Genomic DNA, 22,117 nt, shown 5'->3' on the forward strand with positions numbered 1-22,117 from the left:
CAGAAAGTTTTGGACCCATCAATGAAGGACGCCTTGGCCCGCATAGAAGCGCTGGAAAAGCGGGCGGAGGATGCGGAAGGGAGGAACAGGAGGAATAACATTCGTGTGGTTGGCCTTCCCGAAAAAATTGAGGGTGGGGACATGGTGGAGTACCTGGAGAACTGGCTGCGGGCAACTGTGGTACCGGAAGGTTTGTCCCCTTTCTACACATTAGAGCGGGCGCACAGAGTACCTGCCCGACCCCCGTTACAGGGCCGACCTCCCCGTCCGGTGGTGGCGCGGCTGCTCCATTTCCGAGACAGAGACCTTCTACTTCAAGCTGCCAGACAGAAAGGTCCTTATCAGGTGGACAACAGCCGAGTGAACATTTTCCCGGACTACACCTATGAAACGCAAAGGCGTCGGTCATTCTTTCTAGCCGTCAAACGAGAACTACGAAATGTAGGCATCCAATACTCCCTACTGTTCCCGGCACGACTTCGTATCATCGTGGATGGCACCACCAAGTTCTTTGACACCCCGGATGAGGTATGCGGTTGGTTGGAACTGTACAGAGCGGGCAAGGATGGTTTTGGAACTTCATCTCAATCCACGATGGATGTTGCACCACCGAGGAGATCGAAGAGGTTCCGACACCGAAGAGGTAGGACTACTGGGCCGTCCACGCTGGAGACTGCGGCAGAACGACGTGGAGCATTGGAAATGGTTTCTTCCATATCTGGCCCATCGACGGAGCGCGGAGCAGCTCCTTCAGATCCGGAAGTGAGTGGGGGCCAATCGGACACGGAGGGCTCCGAGACGGACAGCATGAGACTTCCGGTGGTTACCCCCGAGACAGCTGAAGGACTACTGGATGAACAATAAAGTTATGGGGTGAGGAGGCTCTGGATGGGGGGCTGCGGGGAAGAGGATATACGCGGGGGGCGAGGGGGCTCAGGAGAACGAATGGTGCAGTCAATGGTTACGGGAGGGGGTTGTAGGGACTCCCTTATACACATTTTGATACTGTGGAGTTCGGCCGCGCTGCGGCCTGCGGAGGGATCCCGCGTCGGCGCTCGGCCCCCCACACTGCCCTTAAGGCACGCCTACGGTGACTACCGGAAGGATAGAGGGAGAGGAGGTCTTGGAACCTATAGTTTGGATGGGGACTAGATGTTGCTATTTGGAACCTGTTCTGGGGAGGGTGGTTGGGGGTTCATGTTTACAAGTTGAGTTACAGTTAATGAGGGGGGGACTCGTCATCGGGGAGGTTGTTGTTGGACATGTACCATTAGCTGTGCAGTGCGCGGAGAGACTGATGAATGCGATATGGGACAATGGCTGATTTCTCAAACCTGAAATGCGTCACCTGGAACGTACGGGGCCTGCACACCATGTCCAGGCGTCACAAGGTCCATGCTTATTTAGTGCCTAGGGGAGTACAGATCGCTCTGCTACAAGAAACGCATCTCAATAAAAACGAGGGACTTGCGCTACAGCGTAGATGGCGGGGACAGGTGTACTGCACTTCATACTCAGCTTATGCGAGAGGCGCGCTGATCTGGATAAAGGCGGGAGTACCCTTGCAGGTAGTTGATCACACCATAGACCCAGAAGGGAGGTATGTCGCGTTAGCAGGGAAACTTGGGGGCAGGGATTTGAGCATCTACTGCATTTATGCGCCCAACACGGACCAGCTCGCCTTTTTTAATGCACTATCCGGCTCTCTGGCTCGTTACTTGTCGGGACCTGTTCTGATAGGTGGGGACTTTAACTCGGTGCTCGACGTTGACTTAGATAGATCACATCCTCCCCTTCCGGACTCCCCGGCCCACAGAGTGGCTAAGGGTAGACTGACTTGGCAGACTGGGTGGGGACTAATGGATATATGGCGGGCCCATAACCCGGGTACTCGAGATTACTCACACTTTTCGGGGATGCATGAATTGCATGTGAGGTTGGACAGCTTCCTAGGGTCTAGGGAGGTGGCCACTACGGCGGTACGATCTGAATATTTAACAAGGACGATCTCTGACCACAACCCACTGTTGATAGACCTTAGATGGATTCAGGGGGCCCCTTGTGTGCCTTCCTGGAAATTGCGGCCGGAGTTGCTAGAGGATCAGGTGTTTCGCGGAGACCAGGAGGATAAGATAGCAAGCTATTTTGCGATTAACGAGGGTACGACGACAGAACGAGCCACGGAGTGGGATGCCTTTAAGGTCGTGGTGAGAGGTTATTGCATAACGCAAAAGGTAGGAGTGCGCCGCGTACTTCTGGAAGACCTAGCCAGAGCTGACCGGGTCCTCCTTGGCCTTGAGCTTTCCCGCCCTGGCCGCCCGGAGCTTCAGCAGCAGGCCCTAGCGGCTAAAGAGGCAGTGGCGGTGGAGGTTGAGCGACTACGTAGCTACGACTATAAGACCTACCTCTCCAGATCGCTGGCGGAAGGCGACAAATCAAGTGCGTTATTAGCTTGGCTTGCTAACCCTTCTAGAAGCTCTTCACCCACCGTGGCGATGAGGTCGGACGGGAATAGGGAGGTTTACACTCCACCTGAAATCCTTCATTGCTTCCGAAGTTACTACGAGCGGCTATATCGTAGTCGGTTACAGCCGGACACTTCCCCGACGGATGCTTTCCTGAAGGACCTGCCTATCCCCACTCTTGAATCAGCTCAGGCGAAGGCCCTGGGACGCGATGTGGAGCTAGGCGAGATCAAGGGTGCGATCAAAAGAATGGCGCGTAACAAAACACCGGGCCTAGACGGTCTGCCGGTGGAATTTTATTCCACATACTCGGATATCCTAGCCCCAAAGCTCCTACAGGTTTACAAGGAGGCGAAGTCCTTGGGAAGATTGCCGGGCTCGTTACGGGAGGCACTGGTGATTCCTCTTCTGAAACCGGGTCGTGAAGGCACGGACCCGGCCTCTTATAGACCACTATCAATGCTCACGGTAGATTACAAGATCTTGAGTAGCATCTTAGCCGAGCGGTTACTGGAACACATGAGCTCCCTGGTACACGCCGACCAAGCAGGCTTCATCCCCAAACGCAACACGACAATGAACATCCGACGACTTTTCAGACTATTAGAGATGGAGCACGAGAATGCTCCCAACCCTATGACTCTCGATAGACCTGGAAAAGGCCTTCGACAGCCTGGAATGGGTCTACCTTCACAGAGTTCTCGAGAGATTTGGATTAGGAGAGGGATTCCTGAAGTGGACCGAAGTGCTGTATACCGCGGCGGTGGCCAGAGTGAAATCGGGCCGGCTGGTGTCCCAACAGTACCCGGTGGAAAGAGGCACGAGGCAGGGTTGCTCGTTGTCCCCTTTGCTGTTCGCTCTAGCTGTGGAACCGCTGGCTATCTCAATTCGCACAGGAGCCTACTATAGGGGACTACAGACTCCGCTGGGTCCCCAATACATTTCCCTGTACGCTGATGACCTGTTGCTCTTCCTCGAAGACGCTGATGCGGCCCTGACGGGAGCAGATTCGGTGCTCACGTCCTTTGGGGAGTTGTCGGGACTTCGGGTAAATTGGGCTAAGACCTGCCTGTTTCCGATGCGCCAAGATGGCCTCCAGCCGGATACTCACAGAGCAATCAGATGGGAACCGGCCTGCTTTAAGTACCTAGGGGTACATATTTATCATCGCCCGATCGACATCCTGGAGGGTAATATCTCCAGGGGCATCCGAGCGCTCAAAGGCAGCATGGCCTTCTGGTCTACCCTGCCCCTATCGCTGGCGGGGCGCGTTGCTCTCTTAAAAATGGTGGCGCTGCCCCGATTGCTGTACTACTTTCGAACGCTCCCGGTGTGGATCCCCAGATCTGTTTTTCGGGGCCTGGACTCTATGATAGTGTCGTTCCTATGGGGAGCAGGCCGCCGTAGAGTGGCGCTCGGAACTTTGATGCGACCGAGAGCGGGAGGAGGATGGGCGGCTCCGGACTTTGAGACGTATTACTTAGCGGCCCAATTACAGTTCTACACCCAAGAAATCGCGCGTGAATTCCGAGGCCCGGAACAGCTGAGGGGCAGTGGCACACCCAGGCATGTTTTATCATATATTGCGCTGCAACAGACATTAGAGCTGAAACACCTCACTCAGGAGGACCGAACCGTACGCTCCTGCTGGAACCGTGCACATCGCAAGCTCGGTGGCTTGCGACCCTATGCCCCGGAGATCCCGCTGGGGATGCTTACTGCATTACCCCACGGCGGAGACTGGTCCCGTCTCCGTGTTTGGGAAGACATGGGGATACAGACGATGGGCGACCTTTACGAGGATGGGGGGCTGCTGCCCTTCCAGACCCTTTTGGATCGCTACGACATCCCTAGAGGCGATTTCTTGATCCACGCGGCACTCACGAGAGCGATTCAGGCTCACTGGAGGACCGGTCACGAGGAACCGCTACTGTCAACGACATGTCAATATGTAATGATGTCTGCGGGGACAGTTAAGGCGGTATCGTGCCTCTACTCCAGAATGGTGGAGGGGAGATTGGCCCCCTTGACGACCATTAAATCCAGATGGGAGGCAGACATAGGTAGGGAAATTCCAGAGGCCACGTGGTCCCAGTTGCTGCGGAGGATCTGGAAGGGGACGAGAAATGCACGTTTCCAGTTGGTCCACTTCTATGTGCTGCATAGAGCCTATCTGACCCCGGTGAAACTGCAGCAGTATTTTGGTCTGGAGACGGCGGCCTGTCTAGATGTAGGGCGCCTGGTGCGGACCTTCTGCATATGCTATGGTCCTGCTCTGAGCTGACCTCCTTTTGGTCAATAGTGGGTGACACGCTGACCGCGGTAACTGGTAGATCGCTACGGGTGGACGTGGCGGTAGGACTTTTACACTGGTTTCCGCATACCCCCAAGACTAAAATCACCAGTAAATTCATTGATTTGGGCTTGCTGTTAGCTAAACGCGAAATTACCAGACACTGGAAGGCGCGAGTTGGTCCGTCGGGCGATAAATGGCGCAATGAAATGCTTAAATGGGCGGGGAGTGAAAGCACACTAAGATTCCAGCAGGCGAAGCGAAGACAAGATGAGCGGGCGTTAGAGGCGGCGCAGGCTTGGGAAACATTAGTGCAAACCCTGCCCGACCATGGCGCACATGATGAGACAGACAGTACGGAGGGAGAAGGCCTAGATCCCACTGTAGCGCCGTGATAACTTAGCGCGGCGATACCGCAGCAGGCGCACGGCCACTTTATCCTCAGTTGACCACACACAGATTGACCTACCGATGACGAGTGTGGGGGGGGGGGGGGGGGGAGGGGTTGGGGCTGGAGGAAGTGAGATGTCTCTGATCCTATGCAGCATTGAAACGACGAGAGGTGATGGACAATCCCATCTTCCTCTTGGGGGACGGGCGAGAGGAGGGAGGTTGGGGGGTCAGTTTTGAGGCGGTTGAATAAAAGCAGATGTGAATTACTTTAATACCTGTGATTTGATATGCGGCTGGAGAGAACCACGCTCTAAGAGACTAACATACGCCGCCCGACCTCCGGGTTGTGGGCTAAATGGCCGTGTATAGGGAACAAGTGGTCCCCACCCACACTGGATTGCGTACTGATACAGGTGGCAACGTTGTACTTCCTTACATTTCCTGCAATAAAAATATATTTCCCCAAAAAAAAAAATCGGTGTTGGTCGTGATGCGGATGGTGTTCCTGTGGATGATGGCGATGCCTCCTCCTGTCTGGTTGACGCGGTCCCTCCGGATGATCTTGTAGCCGTCCGGGATGGCGATGTCGGGCGCTGAGGTGGCGTTCATCCAGGTTTCCGTGAGGAAGGCGACGTCTGGGGCTGTGGCGTCGAGCAGGTTCCAGAGCTCGACGGTGTGTCTGTGGACAGAGCGGGTGTTGAGCAGGATGCACTTGAGGTGGTTGCTGCTGGTGCTCGGCTTGGTCGGTGCCGGTGTAGTGTAGGTCCGGATGCAGGTGAACTTGCAGGAATGGCAGCAGAAGGGTCCGTGGGTGCGTCTCGGGGTGGCTCGATAGCAGTCCGGGATTCGACCGGCGTTGAGTGCGTGGAGTTCGGTGGCGTCGTAGGTCCGGCGGGTGGGCTGGTGTCTTCGGCAGCCAGAGGTCCTGGCACTGGGCGCGGTCCAGGCGCGGACGGGCGCAGACGGGCTTGCCTTTGGCGCGCCTTCGGCGCACAATCGGCGCGCCCGCTGCGCGTCAACGCTGCGCGTGCGCACGGTCACCATTTATGGCGAAGTGCGAGGGAGGGAGGAGCAGCTGGGAGGGCACAGGAAGAAAAGGGGGCGTGTCTGAACTCTCGGCGGCGGGGAGCGGGGCGGGGGGCACAGGGGGCAACAACGGGAGAATACAGCACAGGGGGGCACACAGAAAGGCGAAAAAGGGGAAAAAATACCTAAATAGGCAACGAGGCAGCAGGAAAAGAACTCGGCACACACAGACTGCAGGGGACCACGCCGAGCGACGGCAGGGGGCGTGGTCAGCAGGCAGCAGGCAGGCTCAGTGAGGCAGGCGGGGAGCACACGCTACAGCTGGTGGCCGTGCGGCGTGGGGGTGTCCTAAGGCTAGGTCACACTCACCTGCGCCGCACGGTCGCCATTTATGGCCAAGTGCGAGGGAGGGAGGAGCAGCTGGGAGGCGGGAGCGGGGAGGGCACAGAAAGAAAAGGGGGCGTGTGTGAACTCTCGACGGCGGGGAGCGGGGGGCACAGGGGGCAACAACGGGAGAATACAGCACAGGGGGGCACACAAAGGCGAAAAAGGGGCAAAAATAACTAAATAGGCAACGAGGCAGCAGGAAAAGAACTCGGCACACACAGACTGCAGGGGACCACGCCGAGAGACGGCAGGGGGCGTGGTCAGCAGGCAGCAGGCAGGCTCAGTGAGGCAGGCGGGGAGCACACGCTACAGCTGGTGGCCGTGCGGCGCGGGGGTGTCCTAAGGCTAGGTCACACTCACCTGCGCCGCACGGTCGCCATTTATGGCCAAGTGCGAGGGAGGGAGGAGCAGCTGGGAGGCGGGAGCGGGGAGGGCACAGAAAGAAAAGGGGGCGTGTCTGAACTCTCGGCGGCGGGAAGCGGGGAGCAGGGCGAGGGGCACAGGGGGCAACAACGGGAGAATACAGCACAGGGGGGCACACAGAAAGGCGAAAAAGGGGCAAAAATACCTAAATAGGCAACGAGGCAGCAGGAAAAGAACTCGGCACACACAGACTGCAGGGGACCACGCCGAGCGACGGCAGGGGGCGTGGGCAGCAGGCAGGCTCAGTGAGGCAGGCGGGGAGCACACGCTACAGCTGGTGGCCGTGCGGTGCGGGGGTGTCCTAAGGCTAGGTATCATTTATGCTGTCGGGTAACGGGTTTCATTTCCAGCCATCTGGAACTTCTCTTACATTCCGGCCTCCTGGGAGTCTGTTCTTGGCTTCTTTTGCCGCATGAATTTTCCTATTGAGTACTAACTCTGTGGCAGGTATTCTGTTTATATTGTGTGGTTGCACTATAGCCTTGTTCCCCGTTTCCAAGGACCTTATTTTGTATGCCCTGGAGTCCTTTTTTGTGAGCTACTTATGCACTTAGTACCCCTTATAGGGACTTCACCTTCTTCTTTTCTCTGCCCTTATGTCAATAGGGGTGTGCTGATACCGCTGGCAGATAACCTCTTTGCCCTGATTTACGTTCCTTTCCATCTTCTGCCCTTTTCGCTGTGGATCTTCTCTTTGCCTTGTTTTATTCTCTGGAACGTATGAGTTTCTAGTACTGTGTTCCTATTGGTTCAGGCCTGGGCTCCACAACTCTAGCCGTATCCTGTTCCTGATACTGTTTGTCTCCAACAGTCTGTTATTCATGTGCCTGTTTTATACATTTCTTACATCACTCCTGTGGGGTGGTTGCTGTGTCTGCTGTCTTTTCGGTCCTCTTCATCTGGGGCCCCAGTGCCCTTGCTTGTTTGGATCATTACTTGGTATCCTTATTTCACAAGAGACTTGGTTTCCCTTTTTCCCTGTATCTTTCCTTCCTCCGCCCGCGCGTTGTGGCGTCCCTTTTCCTATGCGGGAGGTTACATTTCGCCCCCACCATCCCCCCATGGAGGGATTTCATTACTTTTCAGCATATCCTATCTTTTCTCATGTTTCCTTGAAGGGTTGGTCAGGTTTCTTACCCGTTTCTCCTGCTTCCGTAAGTTTGGCAATGTGTGCTTGTCATAATCGACTGTCTGTTGCTCCCTAGTTTTCGCCAGTCCTCTGTTTCACCCTGGCGGTTTTTTTCTTCCTTTTAATGGTGGACCTTCCACATGCTGTTTATTCTTTGCTTCTCCTGCTACTACCTGCTGGCATCCTTCCTTAGTCGGTGGCGTTGGTTCCTGCACGGTTGTCCTTGTTTTCCTGTAGTGGGCAATGCCTTATACTTCCAACTTCTATGGAGCATTGTTTTGCGGCTTTCCTAGCTTGTCTTTCTGTCTCCATCTTGGTTACTATCGTAACCTCTTCTTTACGATGGTGGGATGTATTCTCTCTGTCCTTTTTTGGTTACCCCTGTACTTGGAGTGTTCCTCATTCCTCCACTTCTCGGCCTCCCGCTCACTGGCGGAGGTCGTGGGTTACCTTCGGAGGAGTGGATATACTTTTGCTGTATGACTTGTGTGTCTATGGGAATTTCAATGTTTTTTATATGCAGATTTATCCTTGTATAAGTTTATATTTTTATGTCTCTGCATGTATATGCCTATCTCTTGAATGAATCTCTTGTAGAGGTCTTTTACTTCAGGTTTAACTATGTGTTTGTTGCACATATGGTCGTCTGGCCTTCTATACGGTGCACATTGCTGCGTTTTACCTACACCTTCTTGGTGTCCTAGTTAAACCTTCTTGGTTTCCCTTGTCGGTTTCCTGCCTTCCTTCCTGTAAATGAGCGTCTTGTTTTTCTAGTGATGCTCTTCTGCATGCGTTGTTCTCTCATTTCTTTTCTCCGTTATCTTTAATTGGAGTCCCCCTTTTATTCAAAATCGGCTTCTCAGGCTTGTTTCTGTTCTGATCAGTGGCTGCTCTTATTCTTTGTATGTATTCGCTGCATCTGAGCTTGCTGTGTATGCTCCTGCCATTGGTTTTGAGCCTGGTCTCTATGGACTATTGTCCTGGTCCCTTTTTATCCCCCGATCATGGGTTGCATCCCTTTTTGGGGCATTCTCCTTTGCTGGATCTACACAGTGTTTCTCACGGTCTTGTTGCTTTCTACGCCCTACAGGCTTTTTATAGTCCTTCTTGGAAATCAGTCCTTCAGTGAACAGCTTGCTTCACCTATCATTTTTCCGATAGTCTGTTGCCATCTATCTTTTGGACTTTGCCTCTTTGGGGATCTTTAGTGAGGTCGGTTTGCAGCCCCTCCTACGGGGATTGTATTACTTGGGTATTTGATTCTAAGATAAGGAATCTGCAGCTAGATGTTTCTATGAGATGGACAAGTTACTTACCTTCAGTAATGCCTTATCTGGTAGAGACAGGATCTAGCTGCAGATTCCATATCGACCCACCAATCCTCCCCGCTCCGCGAACTGCGGGCCCTGTGTGCTCCTATATACCCCTCTTTGCATTCTACTGTGGTTCTTTCTATCTACCCCACTTTGCATTCTACTGTGGTTCTTTCTATCTGTTCTTGTTACAGGATTTCCCCCTTTTTGGCACACTGTGTCCTGAGGCTGCTTCTCTATGTGGCTTTGTGTTGGTGGCACGGGAATGGTCACAAAGAAACTGATGTGGGCGCATTGAGGGAGGGCTTATATGGACTCAGTTAGCGTCACATTCCGGAGATGATGACCCTGCGGAGTCGCTCGATATCCCCTACCGATGCACACAGGTACTGCTGAGAACATGTCTGGATCCAGTCTTGGGGAAGATTCTAAGATAAGGAATCTGCGGATAGATCCTGTCTCTAACAGATAAGGCGTTCCCGAAGGTAAGTAACTTGTCCATTATGTACTTTGCTTATTACTTGATTTTAGAACTCTTTAGAAAGATTTGAAGCATCTCAGTCTAATTCTCAGTTTCCTTTTCATTGTTTACCTGAGACTGCAGGTATATCTGTCAATGTTTTGAGAAATGTGTTTTTTGGGGGGGGGAGGATTATGTGCTATAATTAAAAATATGTAAACATGCAATTGCTGCAGTGTTTTTTAGGTCGAGCTGGCGTTGGAGCGCGAAGCGCTCCCGCCAGCGAGTTCTATAGTCACCGAGTTAACTGGCAAGGGAGATAGAGCTGTGCACGAGCCGCTACTGGCCTGTGCACGAGCCGATTCAGCTCTGTGAACGCGCACGTCTCCAGAAGACGTGCTGCGCCCGAGCCGCCTCCCGCTTGTTAGGTCGAGCTGGCGTTGGAGCGCGAAGCGCTCCCGCCAGCGAGTTCTATAGTCACCGTGTTAACTGGCAAGGGAGATAGAGCTGTGCACGAGCCGCTACTGGCCTGTGCACGAGCCGATTCAGCTCTGTGAACGCGCACGTCTCCGGAAGACGTGCTGCGCCCGAGCCGCCTCCCGCTTGTTTTGTATGCAAGCAAGAAGGCCCCTGAAAATGGCTGCACACGGAAAGCGCCAGGCGGCCAGAGATAGACATCAGTGAGCAGAGGCAGAAAATGAACTCCAAGAGGAAGGGCAGTGAGACGCCACACTCACTCACCAGGACGTGTGTAAACAAAGCTACAGCCAAACACGTGAGCTGAGATTAGATGCCAGTTTTCAGACCAGAAATAGAAAGCCAGGTGCTGGTCTGACAGTACTCAAACATCCCCGTTAAAAAAGGAGGCACTGTCCGATCGGGAATTGCACGCGTCCGGCATAAACTAAATTTTTAACATTTATTGTGTGACAGAAATGTATGGTCTACGCAAGCACAGGTCACTTCAGACGAAGGGGGACGTCATGGCCAGTTCTATATTTTGAGCAATGATGTAGACTCATTTTTCCAGGAATAGCGGTAACAAGCGTTTTAGTGAGTGTTTCAGGTTATCAGGAATTAAGCACAGTGACTCCCCTGTTCCTTTTGAACCTAGTTGCACATTTCCTGCCTGCTACTGCTTTGGCAGGAAGTAAATAACAGCAAAAACAACAGGTGATGGACAGAATGCAGAACAATGTCATACATTCACCCCAGTACAGAGATCTGGGCCTAAATCCATCGTTTTTTTGCTCACCATGCCTTTCCAGTTTGAACCCAGCTATATGCAAATCAGTCTTGACCCTGTGCCCCATAGGAACAGTCCAGCCCGAACTGCCAAGCCTGGTTCTCCCTGGACTGGAAACAAGCATCCAAGGACCGGTTTCGGGCTATCAGCCCTCATCAGCCTGGATAGCTTGATTCCAGTGGCATGGAGAGCACGGGACTCACGTCTGAGCATACCCGTCCCACTTGGGGTGACAAAAGCAAAAACAACAGGTGATGGACAGAATGCAGAACAATGTCACACATTCACCCCAGTACAGAGATAACATGCAGCGCGTGTGAACGGGAGCAGTCACCCATTTTGTGAGCGATGTACACATGTGTGCTCCGGTGCACGCACCAAGCATGCTCCGTCCATAAGCAGTAAAAGAATGCACAGCCCTTGTAAACACGAGCACTTGTGCACAGCTCTGTGAGCGCTGTACCACCACCATGTGTGCTCTGGTGCACGCACTGAGCCCACCCCGCCCATAAACAGTCAAATTACATGCAGCCCCTATGAATGGGATGAAAACTAGGAATACCCTGACCTTTTCTTACTTCTCTTATTCTGTACTGCTTCCTTCCTTTCTGTTTCTTTCAACAACCATATGATTCTCCCCTCACCTGTCTCTTCCCCCAACATTCTTTTCCCTACACCCTTCTCTCCCCATACCCTTCTGTCTCCTAAATGCCCATCGTCACTTTCCTTGCCCGTCTGTTTCTTCCCAGCCTTTCTGTCTTTAATAAGGCTCCTATTTCTCCCCTGCCCTTCTTTCACACCACTTGCCCTTCTGCTTTTCCCCTTGCCCTTTTGTTTCTCCCCCTGCCTTCCTATCTTTACCCGTGTTTCTGGCTGTACTCCAGCCCTTCTGTTTCTCCCCTTGACCTGCTGTTTCTCTCTTGCCTCCCTGTCTTTCCTGTACTTCTGTCTCTGCCTCTGCCACTCTGTTTCTCCCCTGCCTTTGTATCTTTACCCATGCTTCTCTTTCACCCCTGCACCATTTTCTGTTCCCCGCCTATTCTGTTTCTCTCCCTGCCTTAGTCTTTACCCATACTTCTGTCTCCACCCCTGCATTTCTGTTGCCCCGCCCTTCTTCTTTTTTCATGCCGGTATATCACCCCCCTGACCTCCTGTCCAGGGCACAAGCCCTAACAAGCATTTGCAATGCAATAGGGCTCGCATTTACGCAAGTTTAAGCTATTGGCATTGTAAATCACAATGGCTTTTATTTATGTTTTAAAAACAAAAATAAAAAGCATTGTCGTTTGCAATGTCAATAGCTCAAACTCTTGCAACCACAAGCTGCGAGCCAGCATAGCAAAGCAGGCATCCAGCCACAGCGAGCGCAGGAGCACCCCGCAGACTTACAATGGTATCACCTTACAAAGCCTCCCTGAGCAAGAGCAACCTGCACAGCAAATTAAGGAAACACGGTAAAGAGGAATGGTGATGAGTTAATCACGATGACTCTCAAAGATTTGCTTTTGCTTATAAACCCTTGCTGTGTTTTTTAGATTCGAGCCTGGGTATTTACTCTGCAGAGGCGTCGATTTTGAAACAGTTGGAACTAGCTTTGAGTCCCGGCTTCGGCTCCACGTCCTGTGATTCTGGGCAATCAATTATTCTCCCTGTGACTTAAAAACAGGAATCTGACTTGACCTAAACACTGGTAGGGCAGTGTTTTCAGTCAAATGTACTATATAATTGCAGATTTCACTAACTGGCTAAAGATTTAACATAAATAGCTGAAAATTGTGCCCCTGACTGGCATGTTGTCTCTGTTAATTTGCTTTAAATTTTGAGAACGTACACTTAAATTGTGCTGCGGGATTAAGCACATATGCAGAGATATACTACCATTTATAAATTTAGAGTGATTACCCACGAAGAAGATTTGACTTAAGATCGACCTAAACATGCTTGTTTAGATTCAAGCAGGGGTATTTACTCTGCAGAGGCGTCGATTTTGAAACCGATGGAACTGGCTTCGAGTCCGGGCTTCTGCTCCACGTCCTGTGATTCCGGGCAATCAATTATTCTCCCTGTGATTTAAAAACAGAAATCGGACTTATGTAATGTAATCTGATGCTCGTGTAAATTTGGTCACGTTCGCGCAATATAACGAGCATTGGCATAGCCAATAGGTCTCGCTTTTGGGACCTTATAAGTATTTAGTTATGCAGCACAATATCCTTGGTGCAACATCATCAACTGTTGCATGGCTAAACACTTATATGGTCCCAAAGGCGAGACCTATTGGCTATGCCAATGCTTGTGATTGTCTGTTATGTGGTAAAGAAGAAGGCTACCTCATGACTGCTGCTACCCCAAAACTTCAGTTTGTTGTTTTTGTTTTCTGACATCAAAATCAGTCCTTGAAGTTGTACGAGTTTAATAGGTGCAAAAGGCCCCACTTACTCTCTCCCTTCGGTGTTTGGTGCATTACATGTATACATGTATACATGTATTATTTCCAGAACTCCTAAATAAATTGATGAACTAATTAGATTGAGTGAATTAAGGGCTAGGTGTACAAACATTAGGAATACCAATTTCCTAATTGCGATTCCCTGTCAATCACAATTGGGAAATCAATATTCCTTATGTATGAAACTCATTGAGTTTATTTTAGAGATTCATTGTGGGTCGCAAATTGACCTACCTCATGAATATTAATGAGGTATGGCGCAGTTAGCGACCCATCAGGATCACAGCTATTAGGGATGGTGGCCTACTGAGGTCCTTAGACCACCATGTCTGTGATTGCTTTTAAATAAAGAAATCTTTTTTATTTTTATTAAATGCAGCTTATTTTCTTTATAGGAAAACGGGATGCGTTTAAAAATAAAAAAATAAACCTTAAGGTTTAATTTTTTTATGAGGAGGCAGTGGTCCGTGGGACCATTGCTTTCCCTTAAAAAATATTTGTTTTCCATTCTCAAAGGGGAAAGGGTCCCTTGGGGACCTCTTCCCATTTGCGAATGGGTTACCACCCCCAAGGAGTAGGTAAAATATGAATGTTTTCCAACCCTAATTCAGTTGCAAAATATTCAGTCATCCCATTTAGTATCTGATATTTGGAAGGGACGCTCAAAACGCGCCCCTTCCAAATACCGAATTGCATAAACAAATTGCGATATGGTAACATGTTACCGAATTGCAATTTGTGTTTTGTACATATGTAAAAGCATTTTTGCTGTCGAACTTCTAAAATGCTTCTTACATATGTTCCTAAGTCTTTGATTAATTCTGATTGGTTGAAGCCTCATACAGTCAACAAAAATGTCACTTCCTGACCTACCACAGGTGTACTTATATAATGAAGCCTTCATTTGTTTTAATAATTGAATGAAGCTTATAAAACAATAATGCCGTTAGTGAAACACACATTTTATGCATTACTTTTCAATTATCCACCTAGGCTACTTCATGTTTTATCAGTGAATACTTGATATTTTTATTTGGTCTTTGTCAACATGGTATACAAATATTTAGGCTACAGACTTGCTACTTTGCAGTGACTAGTTTGTCCAATATGCACCAAGTTGTCTTTTCTAACCACTTCTTTGTAGCTTGATGAAGAGCTCTTTCTTTTTGGTCCATGTTGTTGTATGAAAAGCTTTGCAAAATTCATTTGTAATTACTGTTTATGTAAACTCTGATGCCATCATTTTCTACCTTTTTAATAAAAAACATAGCTGAGAGAGAGAAGCGGAAAGATCAGCTTTTGGAATTGGCAAAGTCAAAGCATGAACGGATGGATACAGAGCTGTACAACCTGCGGCAGGTACGCTTTTGAGTAGTTAACTCTGGCAAATCAGCCACCCTTCTACACAACTCAATAATGACCAAAGTACTCAACTTTGAGCTCATTTATATTCATGTACTCTGCACTTTCCAGGTTGTGTCACAGTTGGGTCATCCATTAACAATGAAAATGTCTGTACAATTTTTCATGCACAAAGCTGCATGCATTTTTTTGCTTCTTTTTTCCCTTTCTTTTTTCAGTCCTTGGTGTATTGTTGAAGGATCACAGAGTAGAATTTTTAACACCATGCATCGGTTTTGCATTGTTGAAAGTTCAGTGAGTTTTGATCATGTACCATTTACCAAAAAAGTACATAAATGTTAGACATGGGTTTACATAATGCAACCTAAGGGTTAGTTTGCAATCCCAGAATATTTGCTAGCCATGCATTTAATTCCATAACTGGAGGTAATAATTTAATATCCTGAGCCCTAGGCAATAGCATGTCTTTTAGGGACATGAAGCCTTGTGCTATAGCATGACTTTTAGCTACAGAGAGCCAAAGGCTCTAGACCTTTTAGCTACACAGAGCCACAGGCTATATAGTGTCTTCTGTCCTTTATACTCATTGAGCCATAGTCTCCACCTTTTATTTTAACTGCAACAAGATACAGGTTAGACCAAATCTTTTAGCTACATATTATCATAGGTTATATCTAACAAGTGTTTAAGCAACAATGAAGCATAGACCAATCCAGATGTTTTAATTCAACAAGCATGAATTATATTTGGCTTCTTTATCGAAACTGTAAAGTTCAGTTTATTTCGACAAAAAACATTTATAACAGCACAGTGGTTCTTAATAGCTTGTATTAATCTCTTTCATTCTTAAAAAAACAACTGGCAGGTTACATCAAGGATTATAGCATCGCTGTTGTACACAAAACCATCCAGGGGAAGTTTCAATATGCTTGAAAGAAATAATCAAACCTACCTACCCAACCCACCATCTCTAATGGCATTGTCAGAAGTAGGACATTTCAACCTCGAAAAAGGTGATTGATTATATGGTGGTGGCAACACAAACTTTGAAGGTGCAGATGTAGAAAATAAGGAAAGGAAAGAGACAATAGTCTTTATAAGCATTCACTTTTTTTATTAGTGTGGTGAGCTTTGTAGCTATTGTGTATGTTCAAAGTAGGAGATAGTGGTTAATGCAGACTTATTGGGAAGTATATAGTTGCGCTAAAGTCCAGGCTCCATGCATGCTGAGAGAAGGGTGCTTGGATGGCAAAGTACCTAAATCCAATGTCGCCCCGGTAATGTTTTTGGGTACTCTGATGGGGTTTGGGCTTGTCAACAACTACAGGAATAGCTAGTTGCTAGGTGCGAAGGTGGCTGCTGATTTAAATGGGAGGATGAGGATCCTGTTGTGTCTGGTGATTTCCTCTGCTCGATGTCTGAAGCAAGTGATTATGGAGGAGATAGATTAAATAGGGTGTGAGTGTTAAATTAAGATATTTTTGCCAGGGATTAGAATTAGTACTGTGGGTGTTACAGATCAGAGCCTTTCAGGAGAATGTGAGGTCAGTACATATCTTGAGGGTGCTAAGAATATGTTAGTAGATAAAAAATAATGCCACATGTGAGTTTTGAAGGGAACAGTAAGTATGTCTGTCCAACGCAGCCACTGTTGTCAGGTGATAATGTTGTGGTACAATTTTGGGTTCAGTGACTGATATGATTGTTTCTTCTGTCTTCAACGCAAGGCAGTGCAGTACCTTTGGGTTACAAGTAGCGGAAACATTACTTACTGATTATTGTGTAAGGAATTGGTTAAAGCAAGTTGTCGGTGGGAAGGAGAATGGTTTTAGATTGTTAGCCAATGGGTAATAAGTTAACCGCAGGCAGTAATTTTGCTTCCTTGATTTGTACAGGAAGGGAATAAAAGGGATGGCTCAGACAGAGTTCATCAGAGAGGGACTGATGCTGGAATAGTTTTACAGTGGATGCAAGAATAGTTTGCAGATAGCAGCATGGTATTTGTTCTGAGAAGTTTGTATGAAGTGACAGAAATAGTGTATGGGTGGGCAGGAGGAGAGAGCACAGCATGTGAGATCAGTGATAGGTTTACAAATTTGATTTTAACCTAGAAGGATGTGATGTCAGAGGCTGTCAGTGTGTAGTTAAGGACAGATTGAGGAGGTACCCAGGAGAGATTTTTGTTATATGAAAAGTTGGCAGGGATCAGAAGCTTCGAAAAGAAATCAGTAATTGGAAGTTGAAAGACTTGAATGATGCACCGATTTTGTTAGTGCTGGTTTTAGTTTCTTGCTCTGACCTGAGGGGATGAATTGCCTTATGTTTTGAATGGTGGGCTTGGTCCAGGATGGCAGTCAAAGTGTTCAGGGCTTAAAAAGTGTCATACTACTGGTAGAACAAAGGGTTCTATTAGGCACAAGGAGTCCTTGAGGGGTAGGACAGGAGAGGCATCAATGGAAGCAAGTAACCAAGTCCCACGTTCAAAAGTTCAACATGGCAGGAATGGTTCATCGAGTCATATGCTCCCACATATTGAAGTGCGGCATGGATGTGTAGGATATGGTCAGAAGGAGAGGGACCAATCTGGTGAAAATCTACATTCAGGAGGTGGTAATATCTGGGAGGGAAATAGAAGACTTTATAATAATTTCCACTGGGCAAGGCTGGTGGTGGTGCCATCATTGAGGAGAGCGGCAGGTGTCGCAAGAATCACAAGGCTGGATCCAGGTTTTAGGTAGGGCAGGGAAGTGTATAGGAAAAAATTAGTCAAACTTGCTTGTTTATAAATGCATTCTTGTTTACAGATGATCCACCTTTTAAAAGGCCAGTAGTGTTCTTGGGGTGCATTTGAGACTGTACCATCATATCCTGGTGCAGTTAGCGTTGGTAGGACTGCCTAGAGCTCGTTAGTCTTTCCTTGAGGGAAGGGAGATAGAAATCTGTCTACTTCCATTCACGTCATCTCGCAAAAGGCTGGCCTGTGGGGTGGCATAGGGCTCCTTGCTGAGCCCTATTTTGTTTAACATGTATATGGCCCCGTTGGCTAATGTAATCGATCCTGTGGCGTGAAAACCATTTCATATGCAGGTGACACGCAATTGATCATCACTATGGATCCATCTGCATTGGATACTGCTGCGTCTTTCAAATGCTGCATGAATGGCATATTGCACTGGCTGCGCAGTCACTTGCAATCCAATACAGAGAAGACTGAAATCTTTTTGTTCAGGCAGCTGAGTAAGCACTGGCTGAATGCTCGCCGGCCTATTGATCTTCCTCTTCCTTCTCCTCTCCCTCGCTCCCCAACCACCGCCTTCTCCCCCCTACCTCCCCAGTCCTTCCTGCACGTTCAAGAACCTGGGTGTTAAATTGGATGCTGAACTGTCTTTTCATCAACAGATCTTAACCGTCACTGGAATGTGTTTCGCTCTGCTCCATTCTATTAAAAATTACTATATCAAACCAATCAATACACTTTGAAGTGTTCCAGAACGTGGCAGCCTTCACCAAATGCCAACATATGTTTAAACATCTTGGCAATCTTCACTAGCTTCCTGTTGGGACTTTGATCCTTTTTAAAGCCCTTTTCATCATGCATTGAGCCTTTTATAAGCATGGACCACAGTATCTGACTAAAAGGATCACGCACTATCACACCTTAATATTCCTGCGTTCTGCCTCTGCCTTGCTGGTTTCTGTTCCTAGGTTCCGTCATGCTACAATGGGTATAAATTGACTCATTCTTTCTTTTGATTTATACTCAATAGTGCACAAGTTTGAGAGATGGAGAGATTGAGGATTGGACCTACAGGACGAGAATTGGTAGGAGCATTTTGGGCAGTTGGGCTTGAGGTGATCGCGTGCTGCAACAATTGGGCATTAGAGATGATGATGAAAGGAGAGGTATGACAGGTCATCTAGTACTAATCTTCCATTTTGTTTCAATAACATACCTGGTGCTTAATCATGGCACTAAATACTTTATCATCGAATTCCGCTGAACAAAAAGTGCACTTGCTTTCCACTTCTGGACAGGCATCAGCAATGTTCTTGTTTATACTAGGGAATGGTGATATTGGCTATTTCGTACAAACTTTATTGGTATTGCTCAATCACATGCCGTATTAGATATTATTGCATTTTTATATTACAATTCCTTCTACAATGTCCGATAGACAATTTTGGTCTCAAAACAACTGTTGTGTACACAATACTATTTTCAACACTCGTGCTGCTTGATACATATTTGTACAACATTTCCCCCCCTCCCTTCCCGGTGGTTATGCCCTAGAAGAAGCATGAGTAATGTTGGTTTTGTTGTCTATACACTCTAATGGAGCCAAAAACAGAGTCTCTGACTCTGTTTAGCCGGTAAGGATGTCTGGGGTAGAACCCCCTGGTGCCTAGGGGAGGAAACAGTAGGTGAGGGGCATGTATGTGTGTTTTTCTAATCAGATGTGAATCTTTATAGAGGCTACCATTATATAATCAATCAGTGGTACAAGCCACAGCCATTAAGCAGGAAGTTTCGAATCCTCTTATACCTGTCCCTGCTACCAATGTCTACTTGTAGTTGCATTATCAGTTTACATTATGAAGAACTGCCTGATACATAATACATTTTTTAAATTAAACCTGTTCAGTTGGAAATGATAGATTTAATAATTTTGCAATGTACTTGACAAATTAACATTGCATTTTCAGAATAAATACCCGCTTATAGAAGTATGCAACATAACATCAGTTTCCCAATGTTCTGTTTATATAGATTTACTTAAAGCAGCAGCGTGACCTGCAGTTTCTCCACCTGAACTTTGAAAGCTCACAAGAACTTATGAAGAAACACGAGCAAGAAGTGCAAGTTATGAGGTATGTTTGACATCAATTACTACTGTAAAGATTTCATCACCCTGTATTTAAAAACTGTTGATTTAGAATGGAGTAATTGGCTTTGTTTATAAATGACAATTGTAAAAATTTACCTCTTTTGACATGGGTAGCCCCCACTTTTTGCCTGGTTTTGATGTGGTTTCGATTTTAGTGCACAGGGTCCCTGCCAACCAGGACCCCTATGCCAGTGCTTCTTCCCTAAAACATGTTCCCAATTGGTACTTCTTTCCCCCTGTAAGGCCCTAGGGAGTGGTACCCTGGGGGCCTGAGAGCTGAAGAGGTTCCCCTTGCCACCCTCACTAGGATCATGCCACTGCACTTGCAGCTTGCATGCCCTTGTGCGAGGAAAATCGACAGTCAACTTGGCACCCAGCCTGGGTGCCATGCCAGCCAGCACTGCCTGTAGTCACAGCCTGTATTCACCCCTCTAGCCAGGCTCAGATACCTAAGGCAGGCTGCACTATACCACAGGTGAGGGCATATCTACATTAGTAGGTATGCCCCTACAGTACCTAAGTCCAAACTTAAGTATTGTAGGTGCTAGGGAAGCCATAAGGCGTACAAGGACTGGAAACTCACCGTTCCCCCGCACCATGATGGCTTCTCTGAAACCAAGAGTGTTTGGTACCAAACCGCTCCTGGTAATAAATCCACACTGATGTCAGTGTAAGATTTATTAAAACATGTACTCAGAGGGCACCTTAGAGGTGCTCCCTAAAAACCTACCGACCCTAGGGTGGGCACTGAGTGGCTTTAGGCAGCCTGACACACACATATAGGTTTCTGGGCCCATGGGTGGAGAACCTCTGCTCTATGGGACCAGAAACAATGCACATCCTGGGCAGAGGTGTCACACCATCTCCCCCAGGATGGGCCAGTGCTCGAAGGGCAAGCTTCAAAGGCCTGCTGCATTTTGAATGCGACCCCCAGCCTCTGCTGCTAGTAACAGATGGCACCCCCGGTTTACTCCCCAACTTTGGGACGGTAAACCGGGGGAAAACCTGGAAGAATCGGAGGTGTGCCCACCACTGCCAAGCCCACTCCTAAAGTGGGGGAGGTGAGGAAGATGGGGGAACCCCTCCATTCACGGCTAGATCGATGCATAATAGAGGGTGTAGTCACCCCAGGTGAGGTGCCCATTGACCCTACCTGCTACTCCCTTAAAATGTCCCTAAATTTAGTATTTTGGTGGCTCTCCCAGGCCTGGAAAGTAGATCTGCGATGACCAAAGAAGACATCTCTGCAGAGAAGACTGAAGAAGACGACTGCTTTGGCCCCATCCCTACCATACTGTCTCCAACTTCGACAAACCTGCAACCTATCTTGCAGCTAGTGACCTCCTTAAAGCCCTGGGAGGACTGCTGCCTTCGAAAAAGTCTCCAGTCTTCCATGGAGAGCAGACCTGTCCAGAAGAAATCTACTCCAAGCGCTCCAGATCCAGCTGGAACCACGACTCCTGCCCACTCTGTACCCGACTCCACGATCCAAGTCTGAGTGGCTCACCTGTTCAGTGAAGTCTCCCCTGAGGTCCTGACCTCGAGTCCAGCGTTGACTGACCTCTCCTGATCTCCACGATGCACCCGTAATGTGAATCCAAAGGCTCCCCCTGACCTCAACCAGCTCTGGTAAGAAGACTTCGACGTTGAAAGACACCCCTGCACCCAATGCCCCCCGGTCTTGGTGAGCTGAACCGAAAGTGTCCTTACGACCCTCTACTTACCTCTGCTGTCGTTGGTCTTACTTCAGCAACTTCCAGGGCCACACCTGCAGTCTGTTTGTCAACAAAATAATCCTCATTAACCTCTTCGGTGCTCATGACGAGACCAGCTCGTCATGAGTCACAGTGGAGCTGTGCTCAAGATGAGCTGGTCTTGTCATAACTGCTCCGCTGCGCCCACGCGCGATTGATTCGCCGCCTGAGCTTGCAAATTATTCAGTGGGCGGGGTTGTGACGAGACCAGCTCGTCATGAGCACAGCTCCACTTTGAATTGCCCCCGCAGGGAAGGGGTTAAAGAGAAGAGCATTGGGCACCAGACGCTGAAATTGCACCCGGCCGACCGTGCCGCTAGTGGTGTATGTTTGGTGCAGCTTTGTGGCCCCCTGTAGGAAGGTGCCCCTTTTTGCATGGCTACCCCCTAATGTTTTGTCAAATACCTAATGCTAACTTGACTGAGTGTGTGCTTGGACCCTGCTAACCAGGCCCCAGAACCTATGTTCTTTTCCAAAACTGTACCATTGCTCCCACAATTGGCACACCTCTGGGCCATAAATAAGTTCCTT

At 48.6% G+C, this 22,117-nt stretch overlaps 1 protein-coding gene across 6 annotated transcripts in view; it reads left to right on the forward strand.

Moving 5' to 3' along the window:
- The window catches only part of CCDC62 (coiled-coil domain containing 62), a 167,584-nt gene that overhangs the window by 37,772 nt on the left and 107,695 nt on the right, over window positions 1–22,117 (forward strand). For all 6 annotated transcript variants that reach the window (XM_078666175.1, XM_078666172.1, XM_078666171.1 and 3 more), the window contains exons 8-9: window positions 14,855–14,943; window positions 19,715–19,815. In XM_078666175.1, coding sequence (XP_078522301.1) covers window positions 14,855–14,943; window positions 19,715–19,815 — 190 coding nt within the window. The remainder of the gene's footprint in view (window positions 1–14,854; window positions 14,944–19,714; window positions 19,816–22,117) is intronic.

Source organism: Lissotriton helveticus, chromosome 11, assembly GCF_964261635.1.
Source record: "Lissotriton helveticus chromosome 11, aLisHel1.1, whole genome shotgun sequence".
Classification (NCBI taxonomy): Eukaryota; Metazoa; Chordata; class Amphibia; order Caudata; family Salamandridae; genus Lissotriton; species Lissotriton helveticus.